At 33.3% G+C, this 19,333-nt stretch overlaps 1 protein-coding gene across 1 annotated transcript in view; it reads right to left on the minus strand.

Moving 5' to 3' along the window:
- Window positions 1-19,333, minus strand: part of LOC145243906 (voltage-dependent calcium channel subunit alpha-2/delta-3-like) — a 1,923,318-nt gene that overhangs the window by 34,676 nt on the left and 1,869,309 nt on the right. The window contains exons 31-34 of the mRNA XM_080107017.1: window positions 16,534-16,589; window positions 8,302-8,512; window positions 4,899-4,924; window positions 1,588-1,722 (exon numbers count right to left, since the gene is read on the minus strand). Of these exons, the coding sequence (XP_079963143.1) occupies window positions 1,588-1,722; window positions 4,899-4,924; window positions 8,302-8,512; window positions 16,534-16,589 (428 nt within the window). The remainder of the gene's footprint in view (window positions 1-1,587; window positions 1,723-4,898; window positions 4,925-8,301; window positions 8,513-16,533; window positions 16,590-19,333) is intronic.

A 19,333-nucleotide genomic window follows, 5' to 3' on the forward strand; every position in this document is an offset into this window, starting at 1 on the left:
AGCTTCTGAGGGTGTACCGTCGTCAAGGACGCACCTTCATGGAATTGACGAACTACTGTGATGAAAGTACTTGGGCAACCGAATTTCTTCATTATTTTTTACAGACCATCCCGGCTGACTGTGTCAAATGCCTTGGTCAAATTGATAAAGGTTGTGTAAAGGTCTCTGTGCTATTTGATGCATTTCTCTTGAAGCTGATGAGCGGCAAAGATCATGTCAGTGGTCCCCCGACCGACGTGGAAACCACATTAACTCTCTGGCAGGAGTCCCTGTTCCAGGTGACCAAGTAAGCGGTTGAGGAGGATGCAAGCCAAGATCTTTCCTGCTATGGACAGGAAAGAGATACGTCGGTGGTTATCGCAGGATTGGCGATTTCCTTTTCGCTTATAGATGTAAACGATTGTGGCATCTTTAAACTCTTGTGGTAGTTGTCCCTTCCTCCACATGATCTGATACAAGCGGGAGAAGGCTGGAGAGTATGGTGGATGAGACAGAGTTTCATAACCAAATTCATTAAACTTCTGCAGAGTCAGTTTAGCAACGTGTGATTGGACATTGTCGTGGAGGAGAATTGAGTTTTTTCTGTTGATTAATGCTGGGTGTTGTTGTTGAAGTTTCTGATGCATTTCATCCATTTGTTAACAGTACTTTTCCGCCATAATGGTTTCACCTGCATCCAAACAACCATCATGGATGAGACCACCAAACAGTCAGCATGACCTTCTTTTGGTGCAACTCTGGCTTTGAGAAGTGTCATGGCGCTCTGGTATAATCTAATCACTGAGCTGAGCGTCGCCGGTAGTCATAAAGAACCCACTTTTCATCGCAAGTCATAACCCAGTTGAAAAACGGGTCTTTCTTGTTGCATAAAAGAAGGGAAGATGACACTTCATAACGGCATTTCTTTTGGTTGTCGTTCAATTCGTGAGGCACCCATTTATCAAGTTTTTTGTCTCTCTCAAGTGGTTGGAAATCATCATATACGTTACGTCCTATTCAGAAGCAAGTTCTCAAACAGTTGTGCATGGATTGGCTTCGACTAAAGCTCTTAATTGACCGTTATCAATATCCGATGGCCGACCACTGTGCTGATTATCTTCAAGACTCTCATCGCCGCCATGAAATTTCTTAAACCATCATTGTGCTGTGCGCTCAGTTGTGGTTCCTGGGCCAAATGCTTCATTGATATTGTGAGCTGTTTCAACAGCTTTTTGGTTTAGCTTGAATTAAAATAAAAAAATTGAATGAAATTGCTTTTTTTTCTATTTTTTTTTCTATTTTGTATTCAACATTCTGAAAAGAAGACATGATTGGTTTTAAATGATTAGAAAGAGCGAAAAATACTGTTTGAAATTGATATATAAAGTAAAGATATTATAACGGAAACTTATTTGAAAATGCATTATTTGAAATCAACATTTAAAATTTCACAAGAACTTTCATGTCAACCTAATAGGAAAGATATTAATGGCATTTTTGGCAACATAATGTTAACCAACGTAAAGGAAGAGGGGGAGAATTATGATGATGATGACAACGACCACGACTAATGCAGGTTTCCTGAGTCTTATTTTTCAAAAAGGATACCTTTCAATCTGTTAGGTTGTAATTTTAAAAATTCATTTGGTTTGTTAATATTACATAAACAGTTCATCTGTTTTACGACAAGTAAAAGTAGATTTGTACTTGGAACCTGTTGTGCTGCGTATGTTATCCTGAACTCTGCAAAGAGATAAACATATAAAAAGATATTAATAAAAAGTGGAGGGAAAAAAACATCCAAATTTTTCTGGATCTTCGTTTGACAGAATTCTTTAACGCTATGTTAGTCCCATGGGGTGTTTTGTCACCCCAATTTTGTTTAAGTGCTCATAATTCCTAGTTGGTAACTTATTTCTTTTCCTTCCTCCCAGTACTCTCCTGACTCAGTGAGGGTATAGCATAGTTGTATCTCAGTTTTCATTGAAAGGTAATGATTATGCAATGAACTCACATTCATTTTTCTTGTTATGTCATTTTATGGAAACATTTTGTGTTTACATTTGAGAGCACACATTCATTTTTCTTGTTATTTCAATTTATGAAAATATTTTGTGTTCATTATAGATGTTAAAAAATAACACAATTTGGGGTATCCTGCAGATATTTTTAAATAAAAAATTTAAATCTAAGATTTTTACATTTTTCCTTAGTTTTATAATTTATTTTATTGTATTATTTTATATTAATATCAACAAGATACAAGCGATTCAAAATGCTCAACAGGACTCACAATATATCCTGAACCAGCAGGATAACTATATTTTACAAAATAATAACACAGTTTTGTATTGAGGTGTATAAATACCCATGGGACTAATTATACATAAAAACTTGTGGGAACTAAGCTTCTGTTCTGCTACTTTAGACTTGACAGAGAAAAAGACTCTCACATTTTCTCCAAACCCTCATGCAGTGGTTGCTTGCAGAATTAAAATAGTGGGTTCTGTGTGCAATTGCAGTGGCACATTCAGGAGTATACCATGCTTGGCGATTTAGTTTTAGTAGAAATATTTTTAGGGTAAAACTGTTAGCCAGTCTGCTAAATCAGATGCTAGAGAGGGTACATCCCTTTTGAATATGGAGCATAGGTGTTCAATGTAGTGCATATGGGAGCATGAGAAAGTATCAGCAGCAGCAAAAGATGGCTGGCTTGTGAAGAAATTAGGAAGTGTACGCAAGAAGAAAGGAGAAAATGTAGAGAAAAATAGACCATGTGTTCATGGGCAGAAAGAAAGTCGACGTCAAAGAAAATGAATATGCAAAGCTGAGGATGAGAATGGGTCGACTGTAGCCGGCATGCGGTCGGAGAAAGAAGAAAAATGTACGCCGGGCAAGATGGATGAAGGCGAGAGACTTTTATGTGGTGCCGAAACAAGAAAAGAAAAAGTGGGCGTCGAAGAGAATGGACTAGCTGGGCCCAGTATACGGTCGGAAGAAAGAGAAACACGTGCCAGGCTAAAATAGATAGGTGGTAGCAAGAGATTTTTTAAGTGGTGCCGAAAAAATTGATAATAAAAAATTTTTGTTAAAAAAGAAAAATGCCAAGAATTTTTATTTCATCTGTTTGTAACAACAATGTTACATAGGTGTTTCTAATATGAATGTTCGGATTATTGAACCGCTGATGAGAAGTGGTGACGTTGAAACGTTGGTCGATCTTAATGGTTATATAATGCCTATATAATTTTATTTATAAAAACTCTATCCCTGTATTGAGCACTTTTGTAAAATATCGTTTTTTAAGTTCAATATACTTGAACACACACACATATATTTAGATACTTGGTTGAATGGCCACACTCCTTGTTCGAGACGAAGTAGGTTAATTCCGTAGTCAGATTTTGCAGCGGTTTGCTTGATTTGTGTTGGTTATTAGACTTTCTTGTGTACGGCATGGTTACTCAAGTCGCAGAATATTTGCCTCATATACAACAAAGACTCGGGTTTTGAATCCCGAGTTCGGACGTGTTCAACTGATGAGTTCAAATGAGAATGAATCTCGAGTCTTGGACTTCTGATTTGTTAGCTGACATGGCTCTTGTGAGCTGCGACGTTATTTTACTGTGGAAATAATTATATTCTCTTTCACATTCTTAGAATTTATATATATGTCTTGGAAGTTTTTTAACGTTTAAAACTATATAAACAAATCAATAAAAAAACATTGGAAAATTATTTTGCTAGTAAGTCAATTAATCTTCTGTAATCCCTGCATCAATTTGCTTTCATAAATTCACACTAGTTCTAATGTTATTTCAGCGATAATCAGTTGTTTACCATGAAACACGGTTTCAAGGATTTAAAATATTACAATTATTTTAATGGAATGTGCTCTGATGAACTCATTGCACTTGCACTCCCCTCGATGCACATATCCTCAACAAACTTGCTTAGCAACAAAATCACACCCCTTCACTGTTGAAGTCCCTAAATGCCAGAAAGCTTTCTACTCTAACAGTTTCTTCCCTTGAACAGCTAGACCTTGGAATTCTCTTCCTGCTACCTGCTTGCCTGGCTGTACTCATATGCAGAAGTTTAAATGTAATGTGAACAAACATCTTGTTAATCTTTCCTAAGCATAGCCCCTTACGTCGAAGTGGCGATATGCCTTCTTAGGGGTGAACATGAGTAAAAAAAAAAAAAAAAGAGAGAGAGAAAGGTAGAGTTTAATAGAAATTAGATGGATAGACATAAAATACGAGGGGTGTATCAAACAACATCGACCTGAAATTTGGTAAGTAAAATTGCAAATTATGATTGATTTGAACAATTAAAATGGATTCTTTTTCAACCAGAACTTTGATTAACTCAACTTTAGTATAATAATTAATACTAGCAGAACCTGTGGAAATTCCACATTATAATTAAAATGAATAAAAAAAACAAAATAAAACAATTCTTTTAGTAAATTTTTTTTTTAAACTTTTAAAACTAAAAAGAATAAATAAAAAAAAATTTATATGCTTTCAATGAAAATTCAACACACAATACGTTGTTTTTGTTTTTTTCTGAATAATTTTTCATATAAATTATAAAGGAACAGATATCAATTCACTTGCACAGTTTTTTTTTTAATTTTAAAAAGAAGCTATAATAAAAAAAAAAACTTACAGTCATAACATTTTAAATTATAAAATAAAATAGCCAATTTGAAACCGTAAACAAACAGCCATGTTTTTTTTTTTTTGTTTTTTTTTTGAAAATTTATGGAGAGGAAATGGTTTTAATGATTTTTAACTGATAAAAAACGACTATAAAGGAAGGTAATTCGTTTCCCATTAATTAATGTTTGCGATGATGATGTTTTTTGTGACACTAATGTCGGAAAAGTAAATTAATACTTAGATTGAGCTCACCTTTGTCCGTGTGACAATATTCAGGCCTGGAAGAAGAGAAAGAAATTCATATTTGCTTAAAAAATACCAGAAGGACATTTGAATGGTGTAAGAAGAAAATTTTAAAGCAACAGTTCATAGGAAAAATTTACAGAGTTTCATTTACGTTTCTGACTAAACTTCAACCTATGTTCTATGGTAGAGCTTTTAACTGACTGGAGACATTTTCTATCATCATTTGATGCCTTTTACAAATCAGGCTATGTGTCTGTGTGTCTCTATATTTTCAAACTCTATCTCCTTCTAAAACTAAAAGTCACAGAGCGGTGCTAGGGGCCTTAAATGATTGGATTTTTATAGATCATTCTTTTATGGGTCTTAAGCCAGTTAAAATAGTTTTTAATGGGTCAAAAATGGGTCAAAATTGAAAAATTCATCATCCATTTTGTACATTCATCTTAATTTATTTTTAATCAGTTAATATGCATGTCATATTGGTACAGTGGTAACGTCACCAGCTTTGAATGCTACAGTTTTGCTTTCGGTTTTGATTCTAGCTGATGGCACCCAAATATTTTTTTTTTACTTTTGAAATCAAAACTCTATAATAATATATACGAAATCTAGACAAATCAAAATATCATATTTAAGTATATTTTATGCTCGGGCGAGTAGAATTAAAAAAAAGTTAGGAGAAATAATTATGAGACTAGCGGGACCTGTGGAAATTCCACAGCAAACTCTTTCATATGTAATACATTGATGTTGGCATTCTGTGGATGTTCAGCATAAATGAAGATGCCCTGATATTATTGTAGGTCTTTTGTTAAAACTACAAAAGTATTTATCTAAGATAGCAGGGATGCTTGGCATAACCCAGTTTTAAAATACGCTTAAATATAATATGTTAATGTATACAGATTTCGTATATATTATTATAGAGTCAATTTTCTATCTATTCTTATATATTATAAAGTTGTGATTTCAAAAATTAAAAATATATCCATATGACTTGAGTGCATCAGCTTGAATCGAAACCAAAACCGAAACTTATGAAGAAAAAAAAAAAAAAAAATATATATATATATATATATATATATATATATATATATAACTTGAGTATACTTTTAAACCAACTACAGCCGAAGATATCCTGCCTGAATCCCAGTGTGGTTTCCACCCATCCAGAGGAACCATTGAGATGATTTTCTGTGCCCGCCAACTACAGGAAAAATCAAAAGAACAACAAAAACCTATATTCCTAATATTCTACGACCTTGAGAAAGTGCATGACGGTGTTCCAAGAACGGCTATGTGGTCAGTCCTAGATAGGTTTGGAGTGCCTGAACCATTTGTGGAGATGATCAAAGCCCTGGACAATGGGATGTCAGCTAAAGTGATCCACGAAAGCAGCCTGTCAGAGCCCTTTTCGATCACTTGCAGGCTTAAACAGAGCTGTGTGCTGGCACCAACACTGGTCTCCCTCTATCTTGCGGCCATGATATTTAAAGTACTCCAAAACAACCCTGGGATAGATATCAAGTTCAGGTTTGATGAAAGAATTTTCAAACTGGCCAGATTCAGCAGTCTGTGGACAATTTTCATGCCACATATTTGTACTTTGGCCTAACAGTTAACAAGACCAAGACCAAAATACTGGCCCAACCACTGCCAGACTTCAACATCACCATAGATGGCACCACTATAGAATGCATTGAGCACTTCTCATACCCGGGCAGCAGTCTTTCCACTCAAGCTAACTGCTTGAAAGAAATTGAAAACTGACAACAGGCAGGCCACACTGTTGGAAGGCTGTCCACCAGGGTCTTCAAGAACAAGGATCTAACCATCCAGACAAAGGTGATAGTATACAACGCCATAGTTGTCTCTACCTTATTATATGCATACGAGACCTGGACCATCTACAGTAACGACCTTAAAAGGCATGAACAGTTCCCCTAGGAAAAACTGCGGATCATCATGTGGATTAAGTGGGACGATTATGTGTCCAACATAACTGTCCTCAAGAGAGACAACATCACCAACATCGAGGTTTTGATCATGAATACCCACTGAGAAGGTCTGGCTATGTGGCTCACATAGAGGACACTAGACTGTCGAAACAAGTGCTCTTCAGTCAATTAAATGCAGGAAATCAACCCTGAGGTCGTCGGCTACACCAGCTGAAGAAATCTCTAGATTAGGACCAATATAGATCCAGACACCTGTGAAGCCTCATCAAACAACAGACATGAATGGAGGAACAGAGTCAAAGTGGGTACAAACCAATTCAAAGAAAACAGAAAAACCAATCAAATAACCAAACGGCAACAAAGGGCCTTAAAGCCAATCAACCGCAACCACTGCCCCATAATACAATGTGACCAATGCTCCTGACTATTCAGAGCCCATATTAGTTTTTCCAGCCACAAAAGAACTCACCATCCTGATGATGACTAAAATTCTTACAGAACTCAAAGCTTTCTTTTCTGCTTCTTTTCTATATTGGACTTGGGAATTACGATATTCGGACACAAATGCATGCCGCCAATGAGGACAACTTGAGTTCCTTCAGCTATAATCGAAACCAAAACTTATGAAGAATGCATGGTAAAATTATTTATTACAAGAAATGGAAGGTCTAAACAGAACGATTCCTCAGCCTGACAGAACAATTGTAATGTAAGACTCAATCTTTAACTGACTATGTATAAAGGCATGTTATTGCCTTTGTTTTCTGGTCACAAATGATTGAATTAATTATTTACTGTTTATTTTTAAAAGTCATTCATTTGTGACCAGAAAACAAGGGCAACAACATGCCTATAAATATATTGACAAACTTAAAAACAATTATGCACAGCCCCTGCACCATAATGGTAATTAAACAAAAATTTTTCCTTCAAAATATAATTTTCTTTCTCGATATAAATCTCTTTCTTCAAAATCTAACTTTCCAATTTGTTTATATTACATAATATTCATCCTATTTAAAAAATTCTTTTCATTATCAATACATTATTTACATAAAAAATTTGTTTTCTTATGTTGTCTATTTTCAGATTCATCCACATTACTCTTATAAAAATGCTAGTTTATTTTGGTGTCTTATCCGATCCCTATCCCATTTGTGCTGATGAGGAGACAATATTAAAAAAAAACTCAAAAAAACACGTTTATTGTCAATATTATTTGCCAATATAAATAAAATGAATATCAGTTCCGAAACGATCGTACACTCAATTTGATTTTGTTTTGTTTATCCTTTGGAAACTGATTCCTAATTTACAAATATTAATCTTTAGAGCAGTGTTCCAGCATGGCAATGACCCAACCACCCTGTAATAGTTTTTCAATAAATATGAAAAATTTTAATATTTTTTTTAAATAATGTTTTTATACAGAAAAAATATTAAAATCTCACATTTGTGCCGTTGGAATTTGTTCTTGTGGTACTACACATGAATCGGAATAGCTGTATGATCCATTTATTCCATCTGAAGGCACAGTGTTGAATTCAGCTAAAAACAGGGAGACACTCGTCTCACAAGGTTTTTTTTCTATGTCCTCGATGATGGCTGACTCTCCAATACTGTAATCATAAAACGAAGAAGGGTTCGGGTAGTCTTCTTCTCCTGTAAGGGAAAAACACAAACAAAATATTTGAAATTAGATAAAACGTACAACATATATGACCGGAAGTTGGGAGAAAACAACCAAATCGGAAACAATCATCATTTAAAACTCTATGCACACGTATAATAATTAAAAATGAATATCTTGTATGCCTGTTTTTTTTTTCACATTGAATGTTTAGTGCTTGTTTACGTTGGTGATCTTTTAAGCCAACACATTTCAGGTGTAAACATTATTACATACTTATGTCTTCGTGTGAAATTCTTATAAATTCCCCAAATTATGAAAAATTGTCCAGTAGATGATGTGCTATAAGTATTTTAAATAAAAAAAAATCAGTTGCAATTACGTTCCCAGATATCATGTTTAAAAATGGCAGACCCTTAATTTAAGTTAATTTCAATCAAGGGTTATCTCCCTTACTTGCCATACTGAATTGCGAGCACAATTATTTCACATTAAAATCTATTATATCTATAAAAGTAAAAGTGCCTGTCTGTCTGTCTGTCTGTGTACATTTCCCTACACAATATCTCTGTCAATTTTAAGTCTACAGACTCGAAATTTGATATACAGGATACTGAGATTTGGGAAAATCTTTGTAATCGGTTTTTTGGCCAGAAATTTGACTGCTAAGGGGTGAAATTCAACGATGTGACCTTTAAAAACTCTACTAATCTCTTCCGCCAATTTTGGGTCTAAACACTTGAAATTTTAGGTTCCTTGGACATAGATCTAACTTAATAACTTGATTTGAGCCCAAAACAATAAATTTTAAGGGGTGATGATAGGGGTCAAAGTTTAAAAAAAATTGATAACTGCGGTCTCTACCAAATTACTCAGACAATTTCTGGTCTAAATATTTGAAATTTTACATAAAGGGTATTCAGAGATAGGGCAAGCCTTTTTAATCGGTTTGGGTCGAAAAATTGAGCTACCAATATATAAATGTTTGTTTGCATGTCTGCCTAAAACTTTCGACAGAAGCGACGGATTTTCACAAGATCAGAATCGTTTTGAAGTTCAACTTTTCAGACGACAAATATCGAAAAATTGGCTAAAAACATTAATTTCTTCACCTTCAACTGGGCACTTTTATACTGGGAGGGGTCGCTTTTTTTCGCCAATATTTTCGAAAGTCATCCTTTCTTTTCGATTGTCTAGCCTTAATTTAAACCTCCGTCACTTCCTGTTTGACGGTGGTCATAACAGCAAAGACGTCACGTTTTTTTTTTCATTCTTTTCCTCCTTCACGTTACGGGTTCGAGCCTGCCTTCCTACGACCACCTTTTTTTTTTGCTTAAACATTTGTTGAAAAAAATGAATATACTCTTCTATAATTAAATTGTTTCTTTGAAACATTTGTTGAAAAAAATGAAAACACTTTTCTATAATTAAATTGTTTCTTTAAAACATTAGTTAAAAAAAATTAATATAACTTATCTATAATTAAATTGTTTCTTTGAAACATTTGTTGAAAAAAATATATACTTTTCTATAATTACATTGTTCCTTTGAAACATTTGTTAAAAAAAATTAATATACTTTTCTATAATAAAATTGTTTCTTAAAAACATTTGTTGAAAAAAATGAATATAACTTATCTATAATTATATTGTTTCTTTGAAACATTTGTTGAAAAAATATTAATATACTTTTCTATAATTAAATTGTTTCTTTTAAACATATGTTGAAAAAAAAATTAACACACTTTTCTATAATTAAATTGTTTCCATGACATATTTGTTGAAAAAAAATTAATATGCTTTTCTATAATTGTTTCTTTGAAACATTTGTTGAAAAAAAATGAATATACTTTTCTATAATCAAATTGTTTCTTTGAAACATTTGTTGAAAAAAAATAATATACTTTTCTATAATTGTTTCTTTGAAACATTTTTGAACAAAAATGAATATACTCTTCTATAATTAAATTCTTTGAAACATATGTTGAAAAAAATGAATATACTTTTCTTTAATCAAATTGTTTCTTTGAAACATTTGTTGAAAAAAATGAATATGCTTTTCTTTAAATAAATTGTTTCTTGGAAACATTTGTTGAAAAAAATTACTATACTTTTCTATAATTAAATTATTTATTTGAAACATTTGTTGTAAAAATTAATATAACTTTTCTATAATTAAATTGTTTCTTTGAAACATTTGTTGAAAAAAATTAATATAACTTTTCTATAATTAAATTGTTTCTTTGAAACACTTGTTGAAAAAAAAATGAATATACTTTTCTATAATTAAATTGTTTCTTTGAAATATTTGTTGAAAAAAACATAATATGCCTTTCTATAATCAAATTGCTTCTTTGAAATATTTGTGGAAAAAATAATTAATATACTTTTCTATAATTAAATTGTTTCTTTGAAATATTTGTTGAAAAAAAATTAAATTGTTTCTTTGAAACATTTGCTGAAAAAAACATAATATACTTTTCTATAATCAAATTGTTTCTTTGAAATATTTGTTGAAAAAAAATTAATATACTTTTTTATAATTAAATTGTTTCTTTGAAACATTTGTTAAAACAATTAATATAACTTTTCTATAATTAAATGGTTTTTTGAAACACTTGTTGAAAAAAAATGAATATACTTTTTTATAATTAAATGGTTTCTTTGAAACACTTGTTGAAAAAAAATGAATATACTTTTCTATAATTAAATTTACATTAAGTCTAATCTTCTTGTGCTAAAGTTTTGTCTTAAAGTTTTCTTTGAAACATTTGTTAAAACAATATAACTTTTCTATAATTAAATTGTTTCTTTGAAACACTTGTTGAAAAAAATGAATATACTTTTCTATAATTAAATTTACATTAAGTTTAATCTTCTTGTGCTAAAGTTTTGTCTTTAGTGCTTTGAATTTATCCTTTAGCAGTGTTTACGTAGGCTTTTGCCACCAACTTTTCTAACTGCTTTTCATAAACCACCAGAAGATGCTGACAAGGTCTTGGGTCAAGTTCTGGATCATTATCGATTTTTAAAGGCCGGATATCCTTCCCGAGGCCAACCCAGTAAGATGATATGGACCACTACTTTTAGCAAGACATTATCTTTAGGTGATTGTCTATCAAGGCTAAAGAACGCTTCACCTGTCCATTTAGTAGAAGATGAAAGCGTTTTTGGAATTTCAAGCCATTTAATTCCAATTGTTGTTTTCATATTAACAAGCTTAAAATAATGTAGACGCATGTGACACCATAGCACCATCTATCATCGCTGGTACAAAAATATAAAATATAAAAAAAACATCACCAGAAAAAGAAAGAAAGAACAGTCTTTTGAATTAATAATAGGTGTCGATAGCTTACAAAAGGGACTGCCTTATAACGACAGAACTGATACTGCACTATCTGCTCCCATTAAAATATGATGCAATAATAAACTTAGAAGAATATCATATGAATGAATTTTTAATTATTGTATTTATATCTTTTTCAGATCTTGTCCATTGTCAGCAACGAGAAGTCATGCGTGGCAGGAGAATAAGAAAATTTATGTCGTTGTTATGAAAAATAAAATGGAGTTGAGTTATTACTTGTCCTATGTTCCTTGTGATGTAGATAGCATGCAACATGTGGGTCCCATGTGTAAACGTGTGTACTACTTTACAGTATATAAACAGGCCTAAGAAAACGTTATGTTATCATTAAAGCAGATGTTATGCTGCACCACCAGAATCTAACCAGATGTCGGCTAACTTTAAAAATAAAACAAATGAAAGAAATTAAAGCTGAAACTAAAAGCCGTTTTACGTGATTCCTTAAGGCCAGCGTTTAAAAGAAGAAGAGAATAAAAGTAATGAACAACCAAAATTAATTCCCCCAAAATTAAAAAAATTATTAAAACATTTTCACTTCAATTTTATTGTTATCAAGCCAGCTTATTTTTTTTGTTTTCACTTCCCATGCATTTTCATAGTAAACCTGCTTTTTAAACGATTTTCATAATAACGGTCATTTCTAATGTATTTTCAGTTCAATTTCTTCAGAATATTTGAAAGGTAAGCCTATCCTTTTTTTGAAAATTAAAATATTTCCAATTTGCATCAAATCTAAATTCTAGGCATTAGATATGGATTCAGAAAATTTCAATTACTTCACAATAATAACTGTAACTAGCAGGACCCATGGAAATTCCACAGAATAAATGGAAAAATGGAAATGGCACTAACCAGTCACATGTATACCCCCCGCTAGGGGAGATAACAACATTAGGTTTTGCAACTCTTGCAGGGAGGTGTCTGGAATTCCCAAATTGGTCACCCATCTGGTACTGACCAGGCTCAACATTGCTTAACCTCAGTGATCTAAATATATTTCTTATTCCACCGAATAAGAAATATATTTAATCAACAAACAGTAAAAACCTATTACCATGCAATCGCACTAACATACCACTCTAAGCATCAAGTGATTATTTTTATAGAATAATCAGAAAAAAAACCCAGATTGAAGCCAAATTTTGCAAAAGGCCAAATAAAATTTTTGAAAGTCAAACTATTTAAAAATAAAAACGCCAAATGCACAAAATTTGGCTTTAAAAAGGCCTATCTGTTAACCCTGGACAGAATATGAGAGTGACCTCTCTTTGATGTAGCCTCGCTTTTGAGGGATAACTTACAGACTAACTAAGAAAGGAACAATCATAATATTATAAAGATATTACAAATCAGAAATATTTAAATTTTCAAGAGGAGGATAGGTGTATATCTGGAATGCATCCTCACAATCCTTTCAAATGTGTACATTCGTTCGACGTCTTGAAAATTTAAATATTCCTGATTTCTTTTATTTAGATTACTGTTCTCAATTTGGATGTTATTCTCAGAATGTTGCTTCCAATCTTTTTCAGGTCCGTCTCGTCGAACTTTGGGTATTTATTTCAAACTCGAGAATATACACAGAATTTTGAACAGACCCTTTAATTTAATCCACAGCTTCTTAAATTGGAGGCAAAATGGTTGGACATGTGCTGGTTTCTCAAATGGCACTTGTAATGTTAGGTTGTATAAGGTGTTAACTTTAGTCAAAATTGCCTGTTCCTTCTTTCATTGAATTTTTTTCAATTACTGATACTTATCAAAGATATTCTGAGACAAAACCTATCTAAGAACACTGCCAGGTACATTTGTGTGAAATTTCAACAACATTGAACCAACTATTTCGGAGTCCATAGAGAAAGAACTCACGCACATACACAATGTTTCTTTTATATAATAGTAGATAGAAAAATCGATTTAATTTTGTATTTTGCAGTGTTTTTATACAAACATTATACATCCAATGATTTTTTTTGAGAATACAATTTTGAAGCATATAAGCCTTTAATAAGGAAGATGAAGAAAAGCAGTTGTTTAACTAAACCCAGTGTCAAATAAATGTCTAAAAAAATCTTGGTGTTAGTATTTCAACAATGGCTGACCATCTGAAACAGATTGATAATTATTTTTCAAACAACCTGATATTCTATTTTTTGTTGTTCTTGTTGCTGTCTTGGTTTAACGTCCATTTTATGAGCAGCCATGTATTAGATGTCGTTAAGAAATTACTTCCAAAGTAACCCATCTCTGGCCAAGTCTTCTTATATCCCTCTTTCTCTCAGATTATTGATTACTAGCATGGGTGCCCGGCGTTGCCCTAGTATTTGGAGGTGTATGTTGAGCAAAAAAAAAAAAAAAGAAAAAAAGCGGTCAATTTTTTAAAACTTTGACCCCTATTATGACCCCTTAAAATTTATTGTTTTGGGCTCAAATCAAGTTATTAAGTTAGATCCATGTCCAAGGCACGTATATCTAAAATTTCAAGTTTTTACACCCAAAATTGTCGGAGGAGTTTGGTAGAGTTCTCAATGGTTAAATCATTGAACTCATCATCATTATCATGACGGGCTCCTTGCCCGGACCAATGTGACTCTTCCTCTCCAGAGTTTCCTGTCTTCCATCAGTTGCCTCAGATCTTCAGGTTCACAGTTAGCATTGTGTGCTATTTGTTGGATGTACATGGATCTAGGTCGTCCGCTGCTTGCGCGTCCGTATCGTGGAGTCCATAGCAATATATCACTCACCAATTCATGCTTGCTCCTCAGACAATGACCACAAAGTCTCCTGATCTATTCACAGCTCATCTGTCCAGATTTGATTTTCCTTTGAGGTCATCAGGACTAGGATTCACATTACAAATCCATTGTATTATTTTCATATTATTTCTCTCCATGCAACACATGTCTTCAACCCTCACTTGCTATGTTTCACTTCTATACATCATCACACTGCATAAACACATGCCTGATAGACCCTTCCCTTGGCCAACAGTAGTAATGCTCTACTGCAGTGGTTCACAATCTTTTTTAACCATGGATCCCTTTTTCTTTCTTTTTTCTTTGGTGGACCCCTCATAATTATTGGTCATAATATGGGAGAATGAAAACCAGACAGACAATATAATAGGAAAAGAACTGACTGCCTGTGGTGCATATTTAAAACCAGCTCCTATCATTTCTTTTTATTGCTTTCAAGGCAAATTTTATGGAAATTTTTTGAAATCTAGAAAATACATTCAAATTCGTTTGAATATCTACTTCAGCTTTTTTCACATCAAACCAAAATTACATTAGAAATTAAATTTTTAATAATAAAAACAATTGAGTTGGTTTTATTCATGGACCACCAGAATATCATTGTAGATTTTGTTATATTGTAATGTGATCGACTTGAGGGAGTGATTTGCTCCCCATTGGTGAGGTTGAGAACCCCCCGCCCTGGGACCTGAGGAAGACTGGGTAAACATGCTAAGATTGTCTAATTGAGTTCCGGACAACGGCGGGTATCCAAAAGTGATATGCTTGCACTTGAAAAAAAAAACAGATATATATATTTTATTGTTGAACGAGAATTGTACTGGCTAACCTGGAAAAACACTCGTTTAGACTGGCTTTCTAAATGATAGGTTTTGACCTCCCAGGTCGTGGGAGGATGATTTCATTTTAGTCTCAGATTGCAAAACTCTAGACTATTGGGGAAGTGCACACACACAAATGTATATGGGAATTCTCCGGGAAACGTATCGCTGATTGGTTGGGTGGATCGTCAAACCCCAACCTGTGACCTTACTATAAAAAGCCAATACCCATTCGAATCAGACAGATTTTGCACTGAAATCTCAGAAGAGACAGCTCCTAACGCCTGACGACCCCCCTCCACCATCCTGACTAGCAATCCAGTGACAAAAGAAAGAGAATTGTGAACTTTAATATTTTGGTGACTAAACGATGTACATATGTAAAAAAGAACTGTAACTTTTGTGAAATTAATTTTTAGTAGATAGAACTCTGATTTGTCTGTCTTCCTTTCTGCCGCATACAAGCTTGTTTTTGCTTTTCAGCAGAATTTTATACAGAGGCGTTGAGAATTCAATGTGGAAGTCTCCCGGTTGACTAGATATCACGATCCACAGTTTCCGAAGGAAGTCAGAGGTCAGTTGCTTGACCTGAGCACAGGAGTCCACTCACAAATTATATATATATATATATATATATATATATATATATATATATGTGTGTGTTATATTTTCCCAGTGGACCCCTAGAAATATTCTATAGATTCCTAGGATCCATGTGAATCCCAGTTGAGAACCCCTGCTCTACTGTTTGGTAATGGCAGAAGCTTGCTGGACTAACTTTGTACCCTTTAAAATTATTGTTGTGGGGACTCACCTATGTACAAGAGATGAACTCTTCTGAACTGTAGAAATAGACCAATAGATATGACTTGATATGGTCTGTGTATTTCGTAGTATGCCATCTTGGTGGTATGTGCTATGACTGTTGTTCTTTGTCTATTCTGTTTTGTTTCAATACAGTTTACCTTTACTACTATATTCATATCCGTGTTTTTCTTAGTAACCCTCCCAGGCCACAACGATTATAAACTGTCCTTTTTTCACTAGGAAGGATGATATGACCCATGATGTCAAAGGTGCTTGCTAGCACTATTTGCATTTACTTACCTGATACTCGATTACTTTTACTCATCCAATTGGCAAAACTCCATTCCGTAAGGAACCTAAAATTAGTAAAAAAAAAAAAAATACATCATTGTTGGACGTATTACTATTGCATAGTTTAATTAATTAACCTGAAACAGAAAATACTTAACGAGCATAAATTACGTATAATGACTAACTAAACAGAACCCAAGTATAAATATAGACATTTATTAACACATTGCAAATGCAATACGGACAAATAACATAACATAACAGAACAATACAAATGTTCATAACTCAACCACTGGGTGGAGACCTCTATCATTGATAGAATAGGTATGTTCCACTAATGTAAGGCTTGTATCTAACATGAAGGATAAGACTGTTCTACCCTGTGAGGTTGTGTGCTTTCTCTCACATGGGTTTTGATCCACCGTATGGGAGAAGGTGCTTTCTCAAATCCCTCATCAGCTATCTGCTTACCAAGCCAAGGGAAACCACTCACTGGTTTATCTACAACTGGCGTTATTTCCCTAATTCCCCTACACCATTTTTAAAAAAAAAATTCAACTAAAACAAACTTCAGTTTATTACAGTAACTAACAAAAAATGTGAGACTCCACCTCAAAAAGAAGATAATCCTTGGGAGGATTGTATCAGGATAACAGAACAGATACTACACTACTTTTCACAAAAAAAAAGAGGAGATAATGCCTAGGAGGATGGTATGTTGCCGAAAAATCATTGTACCAAAAGGATTAAAATATAGTCCAACATTAATATTTTTGGCTTCAGACAGATAGATATCAAATCTCCATTTGTAATAGATGTATTAAAATCACATGATTACACTTGAAGCAAGTAATCTATATATTAACAATATATAGATATTTGTGGCATCAACCTTATTTTTTTTACAAAGGAGTCACCATTTATCAAGGCCTGGAGGCCACTCGAGGATAAGGGTGTGCACTTATTGTCTCTATAGATACATGATGGTCCTTATCCATGAAATTCTTTATTTGGTTAATCAACTTTGGTGTTCTGACTTCTTTACTCCTCCCACATTTCTCATCATCCCTCACAGACCCCCTGCCATCCTTGAATCTTTTATGCTGCTCAAAAACTGATGATTGATTCATGCAAGATGGTCCAAAAGCAGTCTGAAGGATTCCATGCGTTTCTGTGTCATTTTTAACAAGTTTAAAACAGAATTTTATTGCATATCGTTCTTTTAAAGTGTCTTTACATCCAGATTGCATTTTTGAAATTCACCAGCTGTGACAATCAGGCTTTAGTAGGGTGTATTCCAATTCCTGCTGTAGTTGTTCATTTGAACCTAAAATCATCAAAATTTGCCGTCATTTCATCAGACGTATAGAGATAACATAGTGAATTTTCAAGAGTTAACGATAATTTTAAAAAGCTGCATAAAAAAGTCTGGGAACTTATTGCAAGCATCTCGTAAATATGTGAGTGGTCGCTGATCTTCATTTTTGATCATCTCTTTTGCACGTATGTGCTATAACTCTCTTCATGGTTGTTGTTGATCTTCTGTTTAACTTAAGACGAATCTACTCATGCATGGAAACACAATGGAGACTTGCTGAGGTTTTTCAGGGGTTTTTTTCAGGGAGTTTACTCATTCAGGGAGAGACCAATATTTATCTCTCTCCCACCGCAAGAGGATGTGACACAAGGTCAGAAGGTGGAAAAATGAGTCAGTACTCCTAAAGAAGGAGCATTTCAGCCCTGCAAAAATATGTTTGAGTAGTCCTATCGGAATTCCCCAGTGAGGGCGCCTCAGGCAACAAGCAATAAACTTGCTCCTTCCAAAAGGCGGGAAGCAAGGCCTAGGAGGGTAGACACCTGGGGCTACACCGAACATTTCATTAGTTCGACAGCAAAAAGGCCACTGAGATGGTCTAATTTCTGTCGGACTGATTATCGAGGTTGGAACCTCGACTAATTTTAACTGCGAAGTTAACAGAACATGAGGAAGAGACCACATAAATTATTTCTGACTTAATTTTCTTAATTTGTTTTTTTAACTTAATCTTAAGCTGACGACACACGGACAAGGTCTCGAGGCAACATTCACTTAGATTGCCTACATTGTCGATCACATCTTGTCTGTCCTGCTTTTAAAAGTCCTTTTGTTTCATATAATAGAATCTTTTTCTTCACATTTTTGTTCTGTAAATTTGACAAAGAGATCCATGTTCGGGTGTTTTTGTTTTGTTTTATAGGCATATTTGAATTCATTATTGTTTTATAGGCATATTTAAATTCATTATTGTTTTATAGGCATATTTGAATTCATTATTGTTTTATAGGCATATTTGAATTCATCATTGTTTTCTAGGCATATTTGAATTCATCATTGTTTTATAGGCATATTTGAATTCATCATTGTTTTATAGGCATATTTGAATTCATCATTGTTTTATAGGCATATTTGAGTTCATCATTGTTTTATAGGCATATTTGAGTTCATCATTGTTTTATAGGCATATTTGAGTTCATCATTGTTTTATAGGCATATTTGAGTTCATCATTGTTTTATAGGCATATTTGAATTCATCATTGTTTTATAGGTATATTTGAATTCATCATTGTTTAATAGGCATATTTTAATTCATTATTGTTTTATAGGCATATTTGAATTCATTATTGTTTTATAGGCATATTTGAATTCATCATTGTTTTATAGGCATATTTGAATTCATCATTGTTTTATAGGCATATTTGAATTCATTATTGTTTTATAGGCATATTTGAATTCATCATTGTTTTATAGGCATATTTGAATTCATTGTTT

The sequence above is a fragment of the Euprymna scolopes genome, chromosome 22 (assembly GCF_053919585.1).
Source record: "Euprymna scolopes isolate OS-2025 chromosome 22, ASM5391958v1, whole genome shotgun sequence".
Taxonomy (NCBI): domain Eukaryota; kingdom Metazoa; phylum Mollusca; class Cephalopoda; order Sepiida; family Sepiolidae; genus Euprymna; species Euprymna scolopes.